Source organism: the organism of the source record quoted next, unplaced genomic scaffold (genome assembly GCF_019419815.1).
Source record: "Pyrus x bretschneideri cultivar Hongxiangsu unplaced genomic scaffold, Pyrus_bretschneideri_v1 Contig26, whole genome shotgun sequence".
Taxonomy (NCBI): domain Eukaryota; kingdom Viridiplantae; phylum Streptophyta; class Magnoliopsida; order Rosales; family Rosaceae; genus Pyrus; species Pyrus x bretschneideri.
In genome coordinates, this window is record NW_025999568.1 from 12,394 (window position 1) to 37,606 (window position 25,213).

Here is a 25,213-nt window from a genome sequence, read left to right on the forward strand (position 1 = left end):
CCATAGCACCACCAAAGTTGACCTGCAAAAGATTGGAGTTAGCCAAGGAAAGTACTTGGATCGCAAGAAAGCCCCGACTAGCGAATACCGAGGGCCGTCCTTGAAACGTGACTTGAAACAATGAGAACTGTAGCGGGGAATCCCCCAATGAGTTTAAGAATAGGCTACGCAAGTAGTACGATGGCTGAATACCGAGGATTTTGGTTCTCTCTACCCACTTTTGCACGACGAGAGTAAGACGAGGAATGTAATTCGATGATTTTATGTGCACTTCATCATCACCTATCCAGTTTGGCTTCCGGTACTCGCTGTACATTTTTATCAGTCATCTTATCAATATCGTTTCAGCTAAAACAGAAACATGGTTACAATTCAAGGGATTTATACAACAAATGTAAGCCTCAATTCGACCAAATTCACACCTTGTAACCGCAATTTAGTCTAACTATTCCGAATTAGCATCGTCTTTGGGTGACTTCACGATCTGCTCCATTAGCATTTTACAAAGAAACAAAGACAAAAGCGGTTTTACAGTAGTATCACGGTGAAACCATCGAGAAGTTTTCAGTACAAAGGTGACAGTCCTGGACATATTAAGAAACAAAACTGAAACTATCAACAAAAATCTCCTAACTATTAAGGGCATGCCATTTTTGTAGATACTGTACAAGGAAGCACTGCGCGTGGGAAGCTTATCCCACATTTTCTTCCACGACAATTCGATGTCGGAAGAAAGCTTCACATGAAGCACGGAGCAAACTACTAAACCTACAGTTCTGGAAACATTTGGAAACCCAAGTCCGCGGTCCGACCATATACACAATTTACCAGATGTTCTCCTTCCACAGTGTTTTCATATACACAGTTGTCTGTCCATGCTGCCAGAAGCTTAATGTAACGGACTTCGATTGCCTCCAGAACTATTCAGGCCGGGAGTTAACCAGGTTTGGAAGGTCAGTTGACTGGAGCTTCCTTGTTTCGTTTGCTGTTACCTTCCAGGACTCCAATGTCAGAGATTTCAAATTCTTCAGCGTTTTCAAATGCTCAAGTCCAGAATTTGTGATACAATAATCTGGTACGTAAAATTTCATGTTCTTCAGAGATCAATCCTGTCAACCCTGCTTTCCCATACAAGAATGTGACAAGCAAAGATAACAATGACAGTAACCATTATAATTAAAATTTCAAGTGTCCCGTTGCTTTGCAGAATCAATATCCACCCAAGCACCTAATCATCTACCACGTGTCTTTTTAAATTAACTTCGGTTAATATTTTTTCACAATGAAAAAGTAACATTTAATGTAAAAGTTAACTAAAGTTAGATGAAATGATACATGATAAAAGATTTAAATGCATGATAAACATATACTATAATTATGGTGATGCGCAAAAATGTTCCCGCAAAACAAAGGCATTCTCAGTACCTACTATGATTATAAAAAGTTAGCACCAATTTTAAAGACTAGATACCTCAAATAAGTCGGCACTAATGCCCTTCCCTTTGCCTTACCCTTGTACTCCTCAAAAAGTGGCTCAAAAATTGGACTTATATCAAATTTTCTCAAAAAAAAAATAAAAAAACATAAATTGTCCAACACAGCCACTTAGTACTACAGTTTAATGATATTTCTTTTACTAAGTGACATGTTTTAGGTTCGATTTTCTGTAAAGGCGAATTTGAACAATATTATTACTAAGCAATTGTGAGGCTAGGCCCAACCTCTTTCTTACTGTAATAATATATTTTTTTTTAATACATCGATATTTTTACACTAGTATAAATAATATTGTTTGTTATAAAATAAAATAAAAAACCGGCCAAAGGGAAACAAAAGAACTACCATTTTGGCCGTACCAGTCTGTCTATCGCCTCTTCACTCTTCAAGCCTCACATAAACCCCTCACCTCCTCTTTTCTCTCTGAACCCCACTACCAGAGCGACGCCGTTTCGCTCCCATGGCTTCCATCTCGGCGGACCTCGCCACGACCCTTATCGGCCTAACTTCTCGCCGCTCGACCCGACTCCCCTGGGTCGGAGCCGCAGCGGCCCTATTCCCCCTGACGTGGAGACCGAGGACTTTCCCACGTTCCCAAACCCTACGCTACTCGAAGTCGTCGTTTCGCCGAGCTCTTCTCGCCAAACCCAACCGAGGCTACAGAAGGTTCACTGCCGCGGCGAGCAGTGCAACGACGTCGCAAAGCGAGAGCTCCAACGTTTTGACCAAGATTGAGCCTGATAATCGTATCCCCGCCACAATAATCACCGGATTCCTGGGCTCCGGAAAGGTTCGATGTTCTTTTGGTAATTTATGGCAGTTTCATTGTTTGAATGCCGCATTAATCTTCATTGTTTACTGAAATGCACTTGTGAAATGGAATTGCAGACGACATTGCTTAACCATATATGAGCACGGGAAGCGAATTGCGGTGATTGAGAACGAGGTATGAGGCTCGGATTTTGCAGCTTATTGTTGTTATTGTTGCCCTTTTTTGTTGTGTATGTTGAGGTGTGAGATTGTGTGTATCTTGCAGTTTGGGGAGATAGACATTGATGGTTCTTTGGTTGCCGCAAAAACCACTGGGGCCGAATATATTGTTATGTTGAATAATGGTTACCTTTGCTGCACTGTGAGGGGTGATCTTGTGCGGATGTTTGCGGACTTGGTCAATAAGAAGAAGGGGAAGTTCGATCATATTGTCATAGAGACTATGGGTACGAAGTTTTTCTGTAACGTGTTGTTTGCAAGGATTAGGGTGCGTGAAATATTTAATTTTCGGAATTTGTTTGGCCCTTCTTGTAGATATTGAACATCATGTGATTTTGTTTTCTTCTTATTTGTAGGATTGGCAAATCCAGCACCGATCATTCAAACATTTTATGGTGAGGATCAGGTTTTTAAAGATGTCAAGTTGGACAGTGTTGTAACGTTAGTTGATGCTAAGCATGCTGTTTTTCATTTGGATGAAATTAAGCCAAAAGGAGTTGTCAATGAGGCACTGATTTAACTATGATCTGTTTGTTGGTCTGATTTACACTGTACTACATTCAAATTGAATGATGGTGATTCTTGAAAACTCAAAATAGTGTGGCCCTAATATTTCGTTATGAAGGTTTTCTATGGTTTCTTATGTTGTGGTTACTTTTTTCTCTCTCCTTCGTCCCTTTCCTTTGGGGCATCATTATTTGGAAAAAAAAAATATTTGCTCACTTGAAGAATGTATTTATGATTTTTACAGTTTTTGCTATAATGCCTGACTAGTTGTCCATTTTTGTCCAAGACCGATCTTGTTGGCAAGCCAGAAATTGCTTCTTTGGTGCAACAAATTAAGGTTTGTAACCTGTGTTTCCTTTCCTTTCATCATGTTTGTTAATAATGACTATTTTATTGAACCGAATGTATTGTTGTGGAAATAGAAAATCAATTGCATGGCTCAACTGAAGCGGACAGAGTTTGGAAAAGTAAACCTGGATTATGTTATTGGTATTGGTGGATTTGATTTAGAGGCCAATGAATGGAAAATCTAACGGAGGTATTATTTTGAAATAAAATAGTATGTGAGGTATGAAAGTGAAATGTTTTAAAGATGTTGTATGGGGTTGTAATAGACCTCAAACATGAGGAAGTATTATGTAATTTACCCAAAAATATTCGCTCACTTGAAGAATTTATTTATGATTTTTACAATTTTTGCTAGAATGACTGACTAGTTGTCCATTTTTGTCCTAGACTGATCTTGTTGGCGAGCCATAAATTGCTTCTTTGGTGCAACGAATTAAGGTTTGTAACCTATTTTTTCTTTCCTTTCATCATGTTTATTAATAATGACTATTTTATTGAACCGAATGTATTGTCTTGGAAATAGACAATCAATCGCATGGCTCAACTGAAGCGGACAGAGTTTGGAAAAGTTAACCTGGATTATGTTCTTGGAATTGGTGGATTTGATTTAGAGAGGTAATCTATCACACCTATTTCATTATTGTTGGTGGGGTTCAGACAATTCTGTCCTATAATTTTTCTGCTTAGTGGACATTACTGCAATTTCTTTAAACTAGGTTCTCCAAGATGATGCATAATGGTTCTAACTGTTCTGCACAATTTGAATGTGAAAAGAAAGACAGAGTATAATTTTTTAATAGAAGTTCCCTGCAAATTATGCCTTTATCTTTGGGCATTAAACTAACAATATCAATTGAATTTTTGTATCTTTGCGCTTGTGTAAATGTTCTTTTTAAAAGTAGGAACATTGAGGGGACTAATGATTCTATTTGTAAAAGTAGCAGATGTAAGCAGACTACTCATATTTTGTCTACAATTTCACTCATATGTGCCTTGGATAGTTGATGGAATTTTTATTTCCTTTTCTTTACATTTTTCTGGTTTGCGTTTCTTCTAATCTCCCTTTGTATACTGCTTTTGAACATGCTTTGTCTACCCATTGTTACTTATTAATAAATGTTATACTTTATTTTGGAAGCCCTTACTCTCCCATATGTTAATTTTATTTGTTCCTTGACATTACACTGTTTGAAATTGATGTATAATGCTCCAGAACATGCTTCAATGCTTCATAATTTCACACCAAATCTTGTGTTTGGAGTGTTATATATCCTAATCTTTGCTATAATCTAGCCAGGATAGAGAGTGCTATGGATGATGAAGGTGAAAAGGAAGATCATGAGCATCGCCATGATCACCACCACGATCATGATGAGAAACATGATCATAACCATGGTACATCTTTTTTATCTTGATGGTGCCTTGTTAAATATTTTTTTCTAATAACTAATTACAAGGTTTTCACTGGCAAATATATGTTATTTTTTATACACATTGAACATCCTGATGATGGCTTTGTGCGTACTCTTGTTCGTCTGTTGTCAAATAAAAGATAAATAGTCCTCACAATCTGTTTGTTGCACACACATAAATGCATTTCTGGAATTTTGGTGTTCTTGGAGTTTGAGAACAATTACTATTAGTTATGCAGCGTGTGCTTGAAAATTATTGGCGGGGTGGTAAGTTTATGTTTTAGCTTTGAAGCTCAGCTGCAGGTTTAAGTTATGGCATCACTTCGGAACCTAGTCCTCTGCTTTGCTGAAACCTTTACATTACATCTCTATGTATGCTTACTGCAGATATATAGATCTTCTTGCTACTAACAAGTATTTTTTAGAACATATGGGCGCAAATGGGAGGGCATTCAGTGGGTCCCGTTATACATCTATGGGGTATGATACATGGATGCTTAACAATGGGTACCATAGAATTAGGCAAAGCTCAGAGGTTGCTCAGATTCCTGTAATGAGGAATTTGTTTTAACTTTACACACGATATCGACAATAAACTATTTCTTTCTTTGTTAGAACTTAAGATCATAATGATATCTTCTACACTTAAAAGGACAAAAGAAGACTGCCATAAAATAATATCTTCTCCAGTCTCATTTACTTTGAGTTCAGCTTAATCAAGTCTTTTGAGGCTTCAGTATTCTTTGGTTTCATCTTTCTCTTTCGTTATTTTCAAATGCATTTCTTTTGATGGGGTTTTTAGTGTAATGTAAATCCTACTTGGGGGCAAGAAGTGTGGTAGTATGCTTCTTGGGGGCAAGAAGCATGACTAACTTGGGAGTTCTTAAGAAGTGATTATTAAGTGTCTCTTTCTCTGCCTTGGGTAGAAATTTTAATTGCAAAGAGCAAAATGACATAAGTCCCTCCAAATTGCACCGGCATCTGATAGGAGCATATTCATGCGACTTAAATGGCTTGTTCTCGTGCATTTACGTTATGTTTCTCTAGTTATTTTAGTCCTTTATGCTTCTTTTGTGTGTTTTCAGGTTCTAAGGGCTTAGGGAGTAAGAAAGTGCATTTTGAGGCTATTTGGGGCACTTTTGGGCATGGATTGGATAGTTTAATCATGGAGCTGATAAGAGCATATTCATGCGACTTAAAAGGCTTGTTCTCGTGCATTTACGTTATGTTTCTCTAATTATTTTAGTCCTTTATGCTTCTTTTGTGTGTTTTCAGGTTCTAAGGGCAAGGTATGCAAAAGGATGCCTTTTGGAGCATTTTGGAGCAAAATCGGACTTGGATTGGATAACTTATATTTGGAGCAAAAGGAATGGACGAAATTAAAGACCAAACTATCATAACCACCTATCATTACTTATCATCACTTAACATATCATTCATTTATCACTTAACATATCATTCATTTATCACTTAGCATATCATTCATTTATCAATTATCAAACCATTCACTTATCACTCACCACATATCATTCATTTATTACTTAACATATCATTCATTTATCATATCATTCATTTATCACCACATATCATTCATTTATCACTTATCATAACCATACACTTATCACTTATCATACTCATAATCATCTACACATTTCAACCATTTAAAACATTCCACATGCTTTCACAACTTAATTCACATGCACATTCATCCACCTTTCTCCAAAGAACATCTCACATGCATTTCCACCTTCCTACTTCATCATTTCACCACCTTCTCCATCTTTATTCCACATGCATTTATCATAATTCACCCTAGCTACCACCATTCACACACACATGCACTTATTCTTTCATCATTGAACCACCAATTCAACACATGCATTCACACACCCTTTAATCATCCTCCCTTTAAATTATGATTTTATTTCCTAACCCTACATGCATTCTTTATGCAACTCTTCATCATTGCACCACAAATCATTCACCCACATGCACTCATATTCCCATTTCCTTTCCAACATCTCACATGCATTTCCACCTTCCTACTTCATCATTTCACCACATTCTCCCTCTTTAACTCACATGCACCCAAACAAAGCCAACCTAGCTAACCCTACATGCATTATTTATTTATTCTTTCATCATTGCACCACCAATTCACCCACATGCATTTCCAACCATTCACACCCCTTTAATCATTCTCCTAGCTATCATTCACATGCTCTCCCATCCATTCTCTCCCTATATGTTCCCTCCACTACTCCTATAAATACCCTTGCATTCATTCATTCATTCATCATCTCATTTCATACACAACACACCACAAACACTTCCATCTTCTCCCTAGCCGTGAGTTTTTCTTCCATTTCTCCTCCATTTCTTCCATTTCTATAATCCCCCAATCCATTCAACACACCTACAACATCCCTTAGTTCTTGTGCCACAATAAAGAGGAAGATAAGAGGGCCTAAATGATAGGAGCATATTTATGCGCCTTAGTTAGCTAGTTCTTATGCATTTTTGTTATGTTTTATTCGTTAAAGTAGTCTTTTAAGCTACTTTCATGTGTTTTCAGGTTTAAAGGACATATTACATGAAATGATGCAATTGGGAGCTTTTGGAGCAAAACTGAGCTGGAATGTGGTGTATGCAAATGGAGCACGAGGAATGAACGAGGTTGAAGGTCAAAGGAGCTTAAGAAATGAAGAAATGAAAGTGAAGAGCAAGGAAGTCGGAATTGGTAACCAAAGTTTCTAAAGTTGGAAGTTTCTATTCTTAGAGGTTTCCATTGTCGTGAGTTTCTATTCTTGGCTTTGGGCTTTTAGAGCACCTAAACCCTAACCTTAGCCCATTTTAGAGCCATTGCCGTGGGCTTTAGCCCAAGTCCTTTCCCTTGCCATGCAAGGGGGGGCATTTTAGGCCCAAATCCATGCATTAAGCCCTTCACCCTAATTGGCCCAAATCCATGCATTAAGCCTTCACCCTAATTGGCCCAAATCCATGCATTAAGCCCTTCACCCTAATTCTTCCTCCTAATTAGTGCATCCCACCATTCCCACCATTCCATTCCATAATTTCCATTAGTGCATCCCACCATTCCATTCACACTTAAATGCCCATTATCCTATTTTTTTTAGCTTTTAATTCCACACCATCCCATTATCCTTTACATCCACTAAACCATGCATCCACATTCACCTAAATAAACCCTAAATTACATCCACTAAACCATCCATCCACCATAATTCCCACCATCCACACCTTTTCCCATCCACCAAATACCTTAAACAAACATCCATTAACACCCATTCTCTTCCTATAAATACTCATTCATTCCATTCACCAAATCATCTCATTTTCCATTGTAATACACAAACACTTCCCCTTCTCCATCTTCTTCATTTCCACTCCATTCCACACTTCCATCCCCCCAACAAACCTATCCTTAAACCTTGTGCTACAACAACGAGGAAGAGAAGAGTGCCTAAACGTTCATACAATTCAAGTTTGAGTTGTTGGAATGTTTAGGTGTTTCTTTGATTTCAAAGTTTCATTTTAATTCTCTTTGTTTTGTACGTATAAGGAATGGAAGAGAAGAGTGCTTAAACGTTCATACAATTCAAGTTTTGAGTTGTTGGAATGTTTAGGTGTTTCTTTGATTTCAAAGGTATGAGGAACTAATCCCCCTTTAGCTAGGGGGTGATTCGAAACTATGTTTATATTTGCAATATGAATTGATTAACTTTCGTTGGAATTTCATAAGTTGTGGATTCAATTTGTTTAACCGTTTGATTGATAACTTGTTTATGAATGTTTATTAAGAATGCGCGCTTAATTTTCATGCATAAATATGACGCTAGAATATAAGTGATTTTCACCTAATCGTTATGAACTTATATTCACAAGTAGTGGAGGTTGCTTATAAACAATCGCGTTAAATGAATTCTTGGCACGAGTTTCATGCTCATCATAGTAACGAATGCCTCGTCAACACTTATAGTTTTCATAATACTTAATGATCTTTGATTGTATCTTTATTGTGCTGTTCACGTAAAGGACTTTTGGAGAATGTTGTGAATTGCGTTGCGCAAACCCATCCAATTCATTAACTTAAGGAAAACTTGACGGTTAATTTAAGCGGACCTAATTAATCTGGAGTGTTGAGTTTCATAATTTATCGAAAGACCAACTGAGAATCAATCTTGTATGCAAGTATAACATGTGTGGAGAAGAACCCCTTAGCTAGCCTTCATTCCATTCATTCCATCACAAATTCATATTTACATTCCGCTTAGTTTGTTACTTTGTTTTGTTATTTCAATTTTCGTCAAATCAAAACTTTTCCCCCCCCCTTTTACTTTCTTGTTCTTTAGTGCTTAGAATCTGTTTAGTTTATGTTTTAAAGTATTTTGAATCAAGCCATAATCTTAAATTCGTCCAAAATTAGTTTTGAGTCTTTTGGTTTGTCTTAATGTTTTAAATTTTAGTTTTGCATTCTTTGAGTCTAGTATAGTGTTTTATATTGTGTTTTTACGTTTTTGAGTCAAATCCAAGTGATTAACAATCCCTCCTAATCCCCGGTCCAGAACGATCCCTACTTATACTTATACTACAATTGTCAAAAAGAGGGTTTAATTTGTGCGCGTATAAAATTCGCATCAAATTTTGGCGCCGTTGCCGGGGATTAGCAACTTTGCTAATCCCTTGGTTCTTTTCTTTTTGGTTTAGTTGTTTTCGTTTTAGTTTCTAACTTAGTGTTGTTTTCTTTGTTTGTTGCTACTTTTGATAGTTGATTTAGTTCTCTTTCTTTGATGTTAGGTACTAGAGAAGTAAGAAATGGATTTTGCTAGCATTCAAGCTCAATTGGCAAATCTTACTTCTCAATTGTCGCCGTATGCCGAAGGGACCACAATGCAGAGTATCCCTACATTTGGTGCTTCATATAGGCAAGGATTTCAAGCCAATCAATGTCCACAAAGAGATTGGAGGGATCATTCAAACTCTATGTGGTGGGAAGCTCAACAAGTTCAACGTGAAGCATATTGGCAGCCATATGAGGAGTTCTATTCAAGACCTATGCAGCCACCACAACTTGATATGCAATATGTTCAATTAAATTCAAGTTCGTCAATAGATTATATTCAAATTCTTAATGAATTAAATTCTTTGGTGCAGGGGTCACAAAATCAAGCCACGGAGGCTCTACAAGAAGCATATTGGCAACCATATGAGGAGTTCTATACAGCACCTATGCAGCCACCACAACCTGCCCAAAGCAATGAAGTCCAAACTCAAAACAAGGATGAACAAAATCAAGACAAGAAGTTGGGTAAATTGGAGGAGCAAATTGAGCAGATTATGGGGTTCATGAAACAAATTCAAGAGCAAAGTGAACTCTCCAACTCAACTATTGAAAACTCGAAGGAAGATTTTGAAATCCATAATGATATAACTTTGGGAAATGCTATGGAGGTTGGAACGGACCTTAAATCAAATTACAAGGAAGATGAAAGGTTGCAATTTGAGGAAGAGGAACACACGCAACCTATGGCAAGGGTGGAAACACCTTTGCCGCAGGCACCTATTGCTCTCACGCCATCTAATTCAAGATCATGCAATCCAAGGAAGAAGAGGGTGAGAAAGGCATCTTCGAATCCTTTCCAAAGAATCAAGAGCAAGATGTGACTGGGGAATGTCTAGAAGAGGATATACTTAAGGCAAACAACCCCAAAGAAATTGAATTTTATGATACAGGACAAGGACCAATCCTCACACCACATCTGGGCGAGTGCAAAGTCCCTGAAACGTTCAAAGAAGATGTGTTTGTCCTTGAGTTCTTGTCGGAGCACACAGGTAAGCCGCCTCCCCGAATTTCAATTTTCTTTTATACTAATATGTTGTTAATGATCCAGGCACCCACTTTAGAATTTGAACCATTACCGGATCATCTCAAGTATCACCCCCTATTCAGAGATAAATTCCATGTCATGAGTCCTAAATGAGCTTAAGAAGGTTTCGTCCGGCTGCAAGACGTAAAAGAAAGCGCTACTTGGGAGGCAACCCAATACAGTGAATAAAGCTTGTTTATTGATTTCCGAGTGATTAAAAAAAAAAAAAAAAAAAAAAACTTGTTTATTTATTTTTGAGAAATTACAATTGTATCTAAACATGGCAGAAAGATGGAGCCTTCACAAGGGTTGTGTACGTGAGGCCCCACTACATGGCAATACTCTAGGAGCAGGAGGTCTCGGAGCAGAAGGTCTCGGAGCAAGAGGCATCGGAGCGGAAGGCATAGGAGCGGGAGGTACCAAAGATAGATCATTCAAGGCCTCAAACCTTGGTGGAACGCTGGATGACCCAGGAAAGAGGTGCCTCTGGAAGAAAGCTGCAAACCGTTGACGGTCATCAAGCTCATCAAGCTTCCTCTTCATGCCTGACGAATAATTGTTGGCAAGCACGTGCAAACTTCGGTTCTCATACTTAAGCTGTTTGATCTCCTGCTTAAGACTCTCCACCTCCGCCATCAAGGATTCAACCTGACGGGAGCGAGCAAGAAGGCGTTGGCCCATGTTGGACACAGAGCCAGCGCACTGAACGCTAAGAGCCAAGGACTCTTGAACGGCCAACTCATCGGACCGTCCAGAAAGCAGCTGACTGTCTTTGGGAGTGAGGAGGTTCCGAGCCACTATCGTAGCCGTTGTGGGATCCGTCATCACAGAGTCCTCATCTGTAAGAGGGCCATGGGAAGATAAGAAAGACGGGCACCATACCTTACCCTGACGAGACGCGACCGGATCACTGCTTAGACTCAAATCTAAGCAAAGGTTCGATGGGTTGGATGAGCTAGCCATTGTTCACGAAGTTAAAAGAGAAGGGGTGGATGAAGTAGATTTTCAAACGGGCCGGAGACGATTTCTGGGCAATTTTCAAGTGTGCATGCTAGAAGGTGATCAATCACCTCTATTAAAGGAGAGGCGTTCACCAATTCAGAATGAAGAGACACCACTCTGCTCGTCAGACGCAATCCCAGCTTTTCAGAAGACGCGTGGAAGGCGAGAAATCAGCTGCACACTTTAGCTGACAAATGTGGGAGACAAAGCCGAAAGCTCCCGGCTTTCCAGAAAGCGTGTGCATATTTGTCGAAAACTCCCGGCTTTGCAGAAAACGCGTGCCACTTGTCAAAAGATCTCAGACAGAGCCGCATCCGCGCTGCTACGTGTCGTTCAGAAAGCGAAGGGCATCGTTCAGAAATCGAAGGGATGACTGCTCAGAAATCGAAGAGGCAAATTCAAAGATCGAAGAGTCGTCACTATTTCAAAAAGCCGGATTTGCGGGATCAAAACGTTTGTCGACAACGGTAAAAGAACAGTACCACCACTTGCTATTGAATTCCCTATATATGTCGACCTTCATTTTTTGGCAAGACAGAACTGAAGAAAATGCCCAACTCTTTCTCACCTCTGAGGGCGCACTCCCAGCAAAACCTTTTGAAATACTCCATTCTTTCTTCTTCCCCAAAGATGTTACCAGATGCCTGGAGTACAGATGACCCAGGAGGAAACAGCACCATAAATACATGTGCTGATTCATTCACCGCTTCTTCAAAAGCAAAGGTATCTCATATCATCAAGGGCAAAAGCAAAGGTATCTCATATCATGCTCTTTCCCTGTCTTTTCCTTTGTCCTTGATATTACTTGCATGACAAAGTGAAAGAAGCAATCAGCCGGCACTTGGAATCTATCTGGACTCTATTCCCTGGTTGCTTACCTAGCTTTGCCGAGCTATCCTCTAACCCTCTTCAATACGAATTGGAGAGATTGAACAAAGAAACAGATAAAAGGAGGAAGCTCAGACCTTCGGGGGAGACCAAAGGAAGCCTGCTACCCAGTTCACGAGTAGCACAAAGGAAAATCAACGATGGGAGCAGCGCATTTCAAGAGTAAGCCTGTGGAATCACTCAAGATGAAGCCTCACTGCAATCACCAAGGAGAAGATGGAATTTACACTTAACAACCAGATTTGCATCTCTAAAACTCTTCTCTTTGATAGATACATTCTGCCATGTTTAGTATGTTTAGTATGTTTAGTATGTTTAGTATGTTTAGTTGTTGTTTTATATGTTTTCTTTTGTTTGGTGTGTTTTAAGCTTAAAACATTGAGGACAATGTTTGATTTAAGTGTGGGGGGGTAACTAAGTATGTTGATGCAAAATTGTTGGATTTTATCACCCATAACTTCAAGTGTTGTTCCTTGCTGTTTTAAAATGTTTTTAAACTGTTTTAGTGTGTGTTGACTTAAAAATCCGAAAATACCATAAAAATTTGAAAAATTGTTTTGAAAAACCCAAAAAGAGTTGTTTTTGTGTGTTTGTGTCGTAGGTCACCTTCCAACACAATGATGAGGATTTGGTTTTTAATTGCATGATGGTTAAAGAAAGTTACAAACATGGATGGACGTTTGATATACTCTTTGGTTTATGCTTGGTTGTCGTTATAGTTTACGAATTCACATGTAATCACAAATAATAAAAATTAGTTTTTGTAACATGCTTGAAGGAAGGAACTCAAACAAACGCTACATCCCTGTGAGACTTGAGCCTAAAAGTTATTTGGAGAGTAATAATCTGTGCGTCATTGTTTTCTAAAGTCGTTGCATGATCTCATTATTCTTTGTTTGGTTACTACTTAGAAGGCGTTTCATCACTTAGTTCCAAATGCTAGAACTCATGCCCATTTCATTCAAAGCATGTCATTGATTTGCATACCACATATTCAAGATGAAGTTGTGTAGTGACTACCATCAAAGCCAAACAGCCATGTGCCCTTCACTCATTTTGTGTTTAAGTTTAACCCTATTGAGCCGTGTTAGCCCATATTCTTTGTTAACCCGCATTATCCTCACCTAGCCTAGATTAGGACCATCCTTACCCTTGTTCTTGAAGCATAGTAAGCAAGGAATTCCTTTTGATTAATGTGTTGCAGGAAATAAGTGTGGGGGAATTTTTATTGATGTGAGTTGATGTGCCATAGGCACGGCTAGAAAAAGAAAAAAAAAAAAATTTGAAAAAGAGTTCCAAAGTATTGTTTGTTGAAGTAAGGGCCCAAAACAATGAATTAGGCCCTACGAGTTGTTTGAATCTCCCCTAATTATTTAAAAGTTGATTTCTGCATTCTAAGGGAATTCTAGGTCTTAATTTCATTACTTTACTTATTATTGCTGAAAGAACTTTTGTTTATCCCTACCTTTCCTTGTTAGCCAACACCCCAAGCCCCGTTACAACCCTCTATTTCTATCTTGAGTGTTGTGCATTTCAATTGTGGAGTTTGAATTTGGTATGAGCATATGGTGTCACTGGTTCTCGCATCTAAGTAGTAGCATTCCATTCATGAGATCATATCTAAACACGTTTAATTACTCCAGAAAGTGCATTCTTTGTTATAACCTATGTGAGTACTAGTCTTTCATGTTTACATCAATCTTCTCACATATAACTAGTGTAGGGTGTGTAGTCAGAAAATCTGAATGAAAATTGAGTGCATAACTAGTGAGGAATTGAGGGAATTCTTTAAGGCATGTTACTACATGCAAAATGTGTTTTAATTGATTAAATGCGAACTAGTGAATGGTGACTATGATTAAGTATGTGCTTGAGGGGAAGTAAGACTAAAAGCTATGTGAGTAATGATTTTTGACATGTCATGTTTCATTGGAAATCCCTGAGGCGAACGTTGGAAGGTTTAGTTTTTGGTTTTGGTTAGTTTGTTTCGTTTTGTTTTCTTTCTTTTGTTTGTTTTGCTCGAGGACTAGCAAAAGCTAAGTGTGGGGGAATTTGATAGGAGCATATTTATGCGCCTTAGTTAGCTAGTTCTTATGCATTTTTGTTATGTTTTATTCGTTAAAGTAGTCTTTTAAGCTACTTTCATGTGTTTTCAGGTTTAAAGGACATATTACATGAAATGATGCAATTGGGAGCTTTTGGAGCAAAACTGAGCTGGAATGTGGTGTATGCAAATGGAGCACGAGGAATGAACGAGGTTGAAGGTCAAAGGAGCTTAAGAAATGAAGAAATGAAAGTGAAGAGCAAGGAAGTCGGAATTGGTAACCAAAGTTTCTAAAGTTGGAAGTTTCTATTCTTAGAGGTTTCCATTGTCGTGAGTTTCTATTCTTGGCTTTGGGCTTTTAGAGCACCTAAACCCTAACCTTAGCCCATTTTAGAGCCATTGCCGTGGGCTTTAGCCCAAGTCCTTTCCCTTGCCATGCAAGGGGGGGCATTTTAGGCCCAAATCCATGCATTAAGCCCTTCACCCTAATTGGCCCAAATCCATGCATTAAGCCTTCACCCTAATTGGCCCAAATCCATGCATTAAGCCCTTCACCCTAATTCTTCCTCCTAATTAGTGCATCCCACCATTCCCACCATTCCATTCCATAATTTCCATTAGTGCATCCCACCATTCCATTCACACTTAAATGCCCATTATCCCATTTTTTTTAGCTTTTAATTCCACACCATCCCATTATCCTTTACATCCACTAAACCATGCATCCACATTCACCTAAATAAACCCTAAATTACATCCACTAAACCATCCATCCACCATAATTCCCACCATCCACACCTTTTCCCATCCACCAAATACCTTAAACAAACATCCATTAACACCCATTCTCTTCCTATAAATACTCATTCATTCCATTCACCAAATCATCTCATTTTCCATTGTAATACACAAACACTTCCCCTTCTCCATCTTCTCCATTTCCACTCCATTCCACACTTCCATCCCCCCAACAAACCTATCCTTAAACCTTGTGCTACAACAACGAGGAAGAGAAGAGTGCCTAAACGTTCATACAATTCAAGTTTGAGTTGTTGGAATGTTTAGGTGTTTCTTTGATTTCAAAGTTTCATTTTAATTCTCTTTGTTTTGTACGTATAAGGAATGGAAGAGAAGAGTGCTTAAACGTTCATACAATTCAAGTTTTGAGTTGTTGGAATGTTTAGGTGTTTCTTTGATTTCAAAGGTATGAGGAACTAATCCCCCTTTAGCTAGGGGGTGATTCGAAACTATGTTTATATTTGCAATATGAATTGATTAACTTTCGTTGGAATTTCATAAGTTGTGGATTCAATTTGTTTAACCGTTTGATTGATAACTTGTTTATGAATGTTTATTAAGAATGCGCGCTTAATTTTCATGCATAAATATGACGCTAGAATATAAGTGATTTTCACCTAATCGTTATGAACTTATATTCACAAGTAGTGGAGGTTGCTTATAAACAATCGCGTTAAATGAATTCTTGGCACGAGTTTCATGCTCATCATGGTAACGAATGCCTCGTCAACACTTATAGTTTTCATAATACTTAATGATCTTTGATTGTATCTTTATTGTGCTGTTCACGTAAAGGACTTTTGGAGAATGTTGTGAATTGCGTTGCGCAAACCCATCCAATTCATTAACTTAAGGAAAACTTGACGGTTAATTTAAGCGGACCTAATTAATCTGGAGTGTTGAGTTTCATAATTTATCGAAAGACCAACTGAGAATCAATCTTGTATGCAAGTATAACATGTGTGGAGAAGAACCCCTTAGCTAGCCTTCATTCCATTCATTCCATCACAAATTCATATTTACATTCCGCTTAGTTTGTTACTTTGTTTTGTTATTTCAATTTTCGTCAAATCAAAACTTTTCCCCCCCCTTTTACTTTCTTGTTCTTTAGTGCTTAGAATCTGTTTAGTTTATGTTTTAAAGTATTTTGAATCAAGCCATAATCTTAAATTCGTCCAAAATTAGTTTTGAGTCTTTTGGTTTGTCTTAATGTTTTAAATTTTAGTTTTGCATTCTTTGAGTCTAGTATAGTGTTTTATATTGTGTTTTTACGTTTTTGAGTCAAATCCAAGTGATTAACAATCCCTCCTAATCCCCGGTCCAGAACGATCCCTACTTATACTTATACTACAATTGTCAAAAAGAGGGTTTAATTTGTGCGCGTATAAAATTCGCATCACTAAACGTTCATACAATTCACGTTTGAGTTGTTGGAATGTTTACGTATTTCTTTGATTTCAAAGTTTAAATTCAATTCTCTTTGTTTTGTAATATGAGGAATGGAAGATAAGAGGGCCTAAACGTTCATACAATTCACGTTTGAGTTGTTGGAATGTTTAGGTGTTTCTTTGATTTCAAAGTTATGAGGAACTAAACCCTTTTTAGCTAGGGGTGATTTCAATACCATGATTATTTATGTAATATGAATTGATGAATTCCGGTTATGAACTCTTGATTCGTGAATGCAATTGGCTTAACTATTTGATGATTAACTTATTTGTGTTTGTTGATTAAGGGTCGACACTTAATTAGCATGCATGAATATGTGGCTAAAGTTTAAGAAGGTTTCACATAATCGTTACTAACTTATACTTGAAAGTAGTGAAGGTCGCTTGTCACGATCGCGTTAAGTTTAATTCTTAGCATGAGTAACATGATGTCATAGTTGCAAGTGCTTTGTCAATGCTTATGGTTTTCATTATTCTTAATGATCTTCGATTGTATCTCTATTATGATGACATGTAGGGAACTTTTGAGAATGTTTTGGGTTGTCGAATGATGCCATCCAATCCAATAATATAAGGAAAATCTGAGGGTTAACTAGTGATGTCACGGTTAATTTGGGGCATTGTCGTTCATAATTCAATGAAGGAATAACTGGAAATTGATTCATATGCATAAATATCATGTGTGGAGAAAGAACCTTTAGCTAATTCACCAACCATCTTATTTCATCAATTACATTCTTGTTTCGTTATTTCAATTTTCATCAAATCTCAATCCCCCTTTTGCTTTAATGTGCAATATAGTTAGAAATTAATTTAGTTTGTGTTTTTAAAGCATTTTGATTCTTTTGGTTTGTCTTAGTGTTTTAACGTTTAATTTCACATTCTTTGAGTCTAGTTTAACATTTTATATTGTTTTTACGTTTTAGTTTAAATTCGTCCAAATCCAATTCCCCCCTATTTCGTTGAAGTCTTAGTCTTAATCTTTCTTATTTTTAGTTTTGCTTTCTTCGAGCATTAAATAGTGTTTTATATTGTGTTTTTATGTTTTTAAGTCAATTTAGAAGGTTTTAGCAAGCCCTCCTAATCCCCGGTCTAGAACGATCCCTCACTTATCCATTCTACTACAATTGTCAAACGAGGGTTTAATTTGAGTGTCAAGTAATTCTCGCATCAAATTTTGGCGCCGTTGCCGGGGATTAGCAACTTTGCTAATCCCTTATCAGGAGCAAAGAGGATGGACGAAATTGAAGCCTTGTATGCTCTTTGGGGACATAAAACAAAGGGCCTAGCCCAATCAAACAAATCCTTTGAGCCATGGAAAACCTCTAGCCCAATCAAATCATTCTATGCCATGCAAACCAACCTATTTTAGGCCCATTCTATGTACTTAAACCCTAGCCCTTTAAACTAGCCCTATTATGATTTATTCACTTCCATACTCTTCTTAATTCCACATGCATTCACACACATGCACATCATTCACTCACATTTCCACCATTCATTCTTTATTCCACATGCACACACATGCAATTACACACACCACTCAACCCTTTTCTATCCATTCTATGCCGTGCATCCTCTCACCAAGAAAGCAAACAAGCCACATGCATTACACCCCACATGTCCCTTTAATCATTCAACCACATTCCCATTAATTAAACCATTCAAACCAACACAAAAACACCAACATACATCCTTTGTGCCGTGTACCACATTCTTTGTTCCCACCAATCACATGCATCATCATCATGCAACCAACCTTGCCACATGCTTTCCAAGCTTTCCCCCTTCATCATTAAGCCACATTCACTCCCATTTCTCTCCCCTTAACAGCCCTAAACCGTGCATAATTAAAGGACACCATTCAAACTTGTGTTACTTTGTTTCAGGTAGTATATGTCAAATAGACTTGTTGAGTTAGGCCAAAGAATTGAAAGGTTAAAGGGCCACACTTTGGACAACTTTGTGCCATCAAGTTCATCCTTTATCCGTGAGGAAGAGGAAAGGAATTCACCTAGTTCAACAAGTAAAGGATCTGAGCAATTTAATTGGGAAAGAGAGGAAGAGATGGCGGGCAACCAAGATGAACTTCGAGCTTTGGAGGACTTTGCTCAACCAATCATACCAAATTCACCTTCATGCATCTTGCTGCCCACAGAAGCTAGAAACTATGATCTCAACACAAAAATTTAAGGGGTAAGAAAGTTGGAGTCTATGAAACAAGTTCTAATCATAAGCTTTTGTTGCAGGTAGCTAACCTAGAAAGGAAGATTGAATCCGTGCTCAACATGGTGCCAAAAGCTAATGAAGTGTGTGCTATTTGCAACATACCAAGTCATCCTACTCACCAATGTCCATCTAGGGAGGCTTACCTCGAGTATGTTGTTGATGTATATTTCCTTCCTAATGCTTGAATATATTTAGTATAATGACACAAGCAAGGGTGTCGAATCCACAGGGACTAATTGGACCTATGTAATTACTTGTTTTGCAAGAACTCTATGAAATGAATCAAACTAGTCTAAATAGGCAGATTTGGAAATGAATCAAACTAGTTTAAATAGGCAGATTTGTTGTTGTAACTTGAAAGTATAAGAAAATGAAGTAAACACAAATAAATAAATCAACAACTAATACAATGAGATAGTTCCAATGGAAATGAAACTAGGGATTCGATTTCACCATTGCTCAACTAAGTCCATGTTTGTTAAGTTAGTTTGTACTCATTCATCTACCTATTTCTTGAGTTTGTTTCACTTGGACATGATCAACCATATGATGTGTGGATTTGATCAAATGTCTCTAATCATGAACCTAATTGTGATGTGCAACTTTGGTTCATAATCTAGAGTATGTAATGCACAAGAAACTTTCATAAAACCAAAGGAAATAACTCGGCAGGATGTTTGCTAAACATTCCCTTCATTCATTCACATATCTACTAAGATTATGCATGATGTGTGTTTTAATCTTGGTTACACAACTTTGTGATTAATTCAAATGATGATCAAACATTAAAATCAACACACTAAGTCACAATTAAATCAGAGAATGAAACAAGAAATAAATGGACAAACTGAGCATTCTAACTTAATTACATGGCAAACTTTGCAAGGTTACATCGAATCCCTAGAGGAAGATTAGTTACACTTCATGTTTACAAAGGTTTAACATAAAAATGAATAACATGAGTGAACATAAGATTAAGATGGAGAAACCCTTGAAGCAAAACTGATTTTGAAGTCCTTGAAGAGTGCCTTGGTGTTGCTTCTCCAAATGTGGTGCGGATGAAGGTAGAATGGTTATGTTTGAATGGTTTCTGCCCTTGGGAGAGCAAATGGCAGGGAATGGACAGAGAATGGAGTGAAATGGGAGAGGTTATGTGTGTGTAATGGACTGAATGAATAAGAGAAAAATGCGGAACCCCTTGAAGAGTGAAGTGAGCCTTGTTTTAAAGAAAGGAATGTGGCTCCAATTCAGATTGGATCTCATGCACAAGTCAGATGGAATAGCATCAAAATGAGCTGGAATTGATGGGTTTCTGAGGTAGTGGACGCATGATATTAGGGAATATGCATGAATGTTGTTTGTTTAATTTAGCTACATGTGCACTTGCTGCAAAGCTGAAATGACACCCTGGAAAGGGTATCAAAATGCACGGCATAGACAAGGATGAGCTAGAATCACATGGAATGATGGGATGAATGGATTTCTGGAATGATAGATGCAAGGAATGGACATGATCTGCAGGTATGAGGATTATTTAATAAAGAAGCATGTGGATTTCTGCAAAGGTGAATTGAACCACCAGAAATTGTTTGTACAAATCTGGAAAGGGGAAGAAAAACACACGGCATGGGATGAAGTCTGCAAGTATGTGGTTTGTTTAATCAAAATGCATGTGAATTTCTGCAAAGATGAAGTGGAGAAAGGTAATGGAATGCAAGGTCAGATTGTGAGTTATGCATGTGAATGATGTTTTGGTGTTAGAACATGGAATCTGCACGGCTAGGTTGTGATCATGGTGAAAATGTGGCTGAGTGGATTAATTGATGGAAGTGGATGTTTTTGGTGCAAAAGGGAAATGTGCAAGCATGTGGTTTGCACGGCACAAAGTGTGAACTTGCATGTGAATGCATGTTTTGATGTTGAAACCACATAACTAACTTCCATGTTTTTGCTTTGTTTAGAATCACCCAATATGACCGAATTGCATCTCTTAACACTTCACATCTTTTCTGGAATGTTTTTACTTCATTTGCCTTCCCATTGATCCAATTTCACACTTGGCTGCACACTAACACCAAATAATGTAAAATGCAACTAGTTTAATCCAAAACAATCACAAAGACACCAAATAAGGAAGATATAAATGCATGCAAAATGTGACTTATCAAATACCCCCAAACCTGGTTTTTGCTAGTCCTCGAGCAAACTTAAAACTAAAACACACAAAACACAAACATCTAACTAAACCACTTTCGCTGGCTAAACGATTGCACTGAGCACGTGCAACAAGCCTTTGAACCCCTAGGTGTCCCTAGTTGGAGGAGTTGTGTCTCCTGAGGGTTTACAGTGATGACACCCACAAACATCTACAAACACTGCAAACAATTTGGCTAAAACATGCTTTAAACAAACTAATAAGAACCAATGAAGGTTTTGTTATTCATTCAACTCAAAAGTTTACCACTTCAACGAATCGTATCAATTGTAACGTATAAAGATATTTCTCCATGTCTTACAACTTCAAGGTCATCATACCCAAATGCTTAAGATAAAATTCGTCTCAACTCTACTCCTCACAGATTCCACTCAAGTTTTCACTCAGATCTTAAGGTTTAGTCTCTCAACAACATATACGAGTGAAATTATGTAAAGGAAATCAAAATTCTCACATATGAAATCTGAAATGGAAGCACAGTTTCTGAGTAGATCTCATGAAATGAATCAAATGCTAAGAATATAGATGACACACACACTTACCATCACCCATGAATATATCCTCAATGATCAGCTAGGTCTTTCTCAAGGTTGTAATGCAAGGCTTAGGGTATAGGTTATGAAAGACTTGATATGAAATGCTAGAGTTTGGGGCATACCAAGGTGTCTTTGAGGCTCTTCACTGGCATTTGTCTTCTTTAGCTTTTTGGCGTCCAGGCTCTATGCTTTATAATTAGGCGATTTGGAATTTGTATCCACTTTGATCTTTTTTTTTTTTTTTTTCTTTTTTTTTTTTTAGAAACATTTTCAACATAGGTGCCCTCGGTACATGCCACAATCTTGCTTTATAACTCAATCTGCCCTTAGTCTTCATCACATTGGTATTCCCCAAACTATAAGGTATGGCTTGTAATGGGCTAGAATGGGTAGATTATGGTGTAGGTGATGAAAGAATTAGGCTAAAGTGTTTGGCTACAATAAGGGTGAATGAAGCACACAAATGGGTAGGATTTAAGCCTTTTTGTAGTTAAACATGCATAGCCTAACATCATCTCATTGAGTTCATTCATGAATGACACTAAACACATGGTATCTGCAAAGGAGAATGATTTTTAGTATCCAAACAAAATAGAAGTAATGAGATCATTTAGAGTGAAATTGAAAGAAAAAGATAGGAGTAGAAACACTTTAACCCTCTCAAAGAAGCAATTAGGCTCAAAATAACTCACTAGGGTAGTCTCTACTATTCTTCTTCCAGAATTTAAGTATGGTACCTCCATGATCATAATTTCACGAGTTAAAGCTTTATACATGACAATAAGATACAACACTTTTTCATAACAACCCAATCGTTTGTTTTCAAACATAACCCTCATATATATTCATATTAGTAAGCAAAACACACTTAACTAAAACAAACCCACACAAATTGAACAGAATGAAAGCAAAACACTCTTAACCAAACTAACACATAAAAGAAATACAAATACAAACTTTCCATCCCACACCCTCAAACCTAACCTAAGCATTGTCCTCGATGCTTAAAATTGTATGCAAAGTAAATAGGCAAAGAATATGGAATGGAAATAACATAAACACAAAATAAGGAAAGAACACAAACAACACTAGGTTGCCTCCTAGCAAGCGCTTTATTTAATGTCTAGGCAAGACATGGTAGCTTGTTCATGGTGTTGTAAACTCAAGAGCATCTACGACTTGATACACTTGCTCTTCCTCCACTTTCTCCAAGTATGGTTTCAATCGCTGCCCATTGACTTTAAAAGAAGTGTCATTCTTCATGTTCTCTATCTCCACAGCTCCATGGGAAAATGTTTGCAGTACTTTAAATGGTCCCACCCACCTAGACTTCAGTTTTCCTGGAAAAAGTCTCAAACGTGAGTCATACAAAAGTACTTTCATACCTTGGTGAAACTCCTTCCTTAGGATGGCCTTGTCATGATAGAGCTTAGTCCGTTCCTTGTAGATTTTGGCATTCTCATATGCCTCATTTCTAAGTTCTTCCAACTCATTAAGTTGGAGCTTCCTTGCTATTCCAGCATCCTTGTAATCAAAGTTGAACTTCTTGATGGCCCAATATGCACGGTGTTCAAGCTCCATTGGCAAATGACAAGCTTTCCCAAACACAAGACGATAAGGATTCATGCCAATGGGGGTCTTGTATGCTGTTCTATATGCCCATAGTGCATCATTCAACCTCAATGACCAATCCTTCCTTGTAGGACTCACAGTCTTCATCAGAATGTTCTTGATCTCCCTGTTGCTAATCTCCACTTGTCCTGAGGTTTGAGGATGGTATGGGGTTGCCACTTTGTGGTTGATGTTGTACTTCTTCATCAAGGATTCAAAAGGTTTGTTGCAGAAATGGCTGCCACCATCACTAATAATAGCTCTTGGGGTTCCAAACCTACAAAAAATCACATCTTTAAGAAAATTCAACACAACCTTATAATCATTAGTTCTTGTAGCATTGGCTTCAACCCATTTGGATACGTAATCCACTGCCACTAATATGTATAAGTAGCCAAAAGAGGATGGAAATGGTCCCATAAAATCTATTCCCCAAACATCAAAGAGCTCCACCACCAAAATGTTGTTCAATGGCATTTCATTTCTTCGACTAATGTTCCCCATTTTCTGGCACCTATCACACTTAGAACAAAAGTCAAAAGCATCTTTGAATAAAGTGGGCCAAAAGAAACCAAATTGTAAAACCTTTAGAGATGTCTTTCTGGCACCAAAATGTCCTCCACATGCCAATGTATGGCTGAATGTTAGAATGCTTTGTTGCTCACTCTCTGGGACACATCTCCTAATGATTTGGTCAGGGCAATATTTAAACAAATATGGTTCGTCCCGAACGTAGTGCTTTACCATGGCCAGGAACTTCTTTCTTTCCTGAAAAGAAAGGTCATTTCTCATTACACCACAAGCCAGATAATTAACAAAATCAGCATACCATGGTTCTTGTTCTTGAACAACAAGAAGTTGTTCATCTGGAAATGATTCATTTAGAGGTAAAAGTTGTCCCACTCCATGGTTTTCATTAAGCCTGGACAAATGGTCAGCCACAACATTATCACTGCCCTTCTTATCTCGAATTTCTAAGTCAAACTCTTGTAGTAATAGTATCCATCTAATCAAGCGTGGTTTAGCATCTTTCTTTGTCATCAAGTACCTAAGGGCTGCATGATCAGAAAACACAATAACTTTAGATCCCACAAGATATGACCTAAACTTTTCTAAGGCAAAAACAACAGCAAGCAACTCCTTTTCAGTTATAGAATAGTTAAGTTGAGCATCATGCAGAGTCCGGCTTGCATAGTAGATCACATGTGGACGTTTGTTCACCCTTTGCCCTAAAACTGCACCAACAGCATAGTCAGAGGCATCACACATTAATTCAAAAGGTAACGACCAATCTGGTGCCATAATAATAGGGGCCGAGGTTAGTTCATTTTTCAAAGTATTGAATGCATCCATACAAGCCTTATCAAAATGAAATACAACATCTTTAGCTAACAGATTGCATAATGGACGATTGATCATTGAAAAGTTCTTAATGAAACGAACATAAAAACCCGCATGGCCCAAAAAACTTCTTACTCCCTTCACAGTGGTGGGGGCTACCATATTGGTGATGACGTCAATTTTGGCTTTGTCCACCTCCATTCCTTTGCTAGAGATTACATGTCCCAACACAATTCCTTGTTTCACTATAAATTGGCACTTTTCCCAATTGAGAACCAAATTTGTTTCCTGACATCTTTGAAGTACTAACGATAGATGGTTAAGACATTCATTAAAAGAGGAACCAAACACTGAGAAGTCATCCATAAATACCTCAATGAATCTTTCTACCATGTCAGAAAAGATGGCCAACATGCATCTTTGGAATGTTGCTGGAGCATTGCAAAGTCCAAAAGGCAT

General features: G+C 37.8%; 1 protein-coding gene across 1 annotated transcript in view; it reads left to right on the forward strand.

Annotated features, from left to right (window-relative positions):
- The first annotated feature begins 1,827 nt into the window (after positions 1–1,827).
- LOC125478694 overlaps positions 1,828–25,213 on the forward strand; it is a 35,633-nt gene continuing 12,247 nt past the window's right edge. Inside the window, exons 1-8 of the mRNA XM_048587123.1 lie at positions 1,828–2,287; positions 2,386–2,443; positions 2,534–2,755; positions 2,844–2,882; positions 3,281–3,331; positions 3,866–3,957; positions 4,640–4,737; positions 5,840–5,911. Of these exons, the coding sequence (XP_048443080.1) occupies positions 2,600–2,755; positions 2,844–2,882; positions 3,281–3,331; positions 3,866–3,957; positions 4,640–4,737; positions 5,840–5,911 (508 nt within the window). The 5' untranslated portion in view covers positions 1,828–2,287; positions 2,386–2,443; positions 2,534–2,599. The remainder of the gene's footprint in view (positions 2,288–2,385; positions 2,444–2,533; positions 2,756–2,843; positions 2,883–3,280; positions 3,332–3,865; positions 3,958–4,639; positions 4,738–5,839; positions 5,912–25,213) is intronic.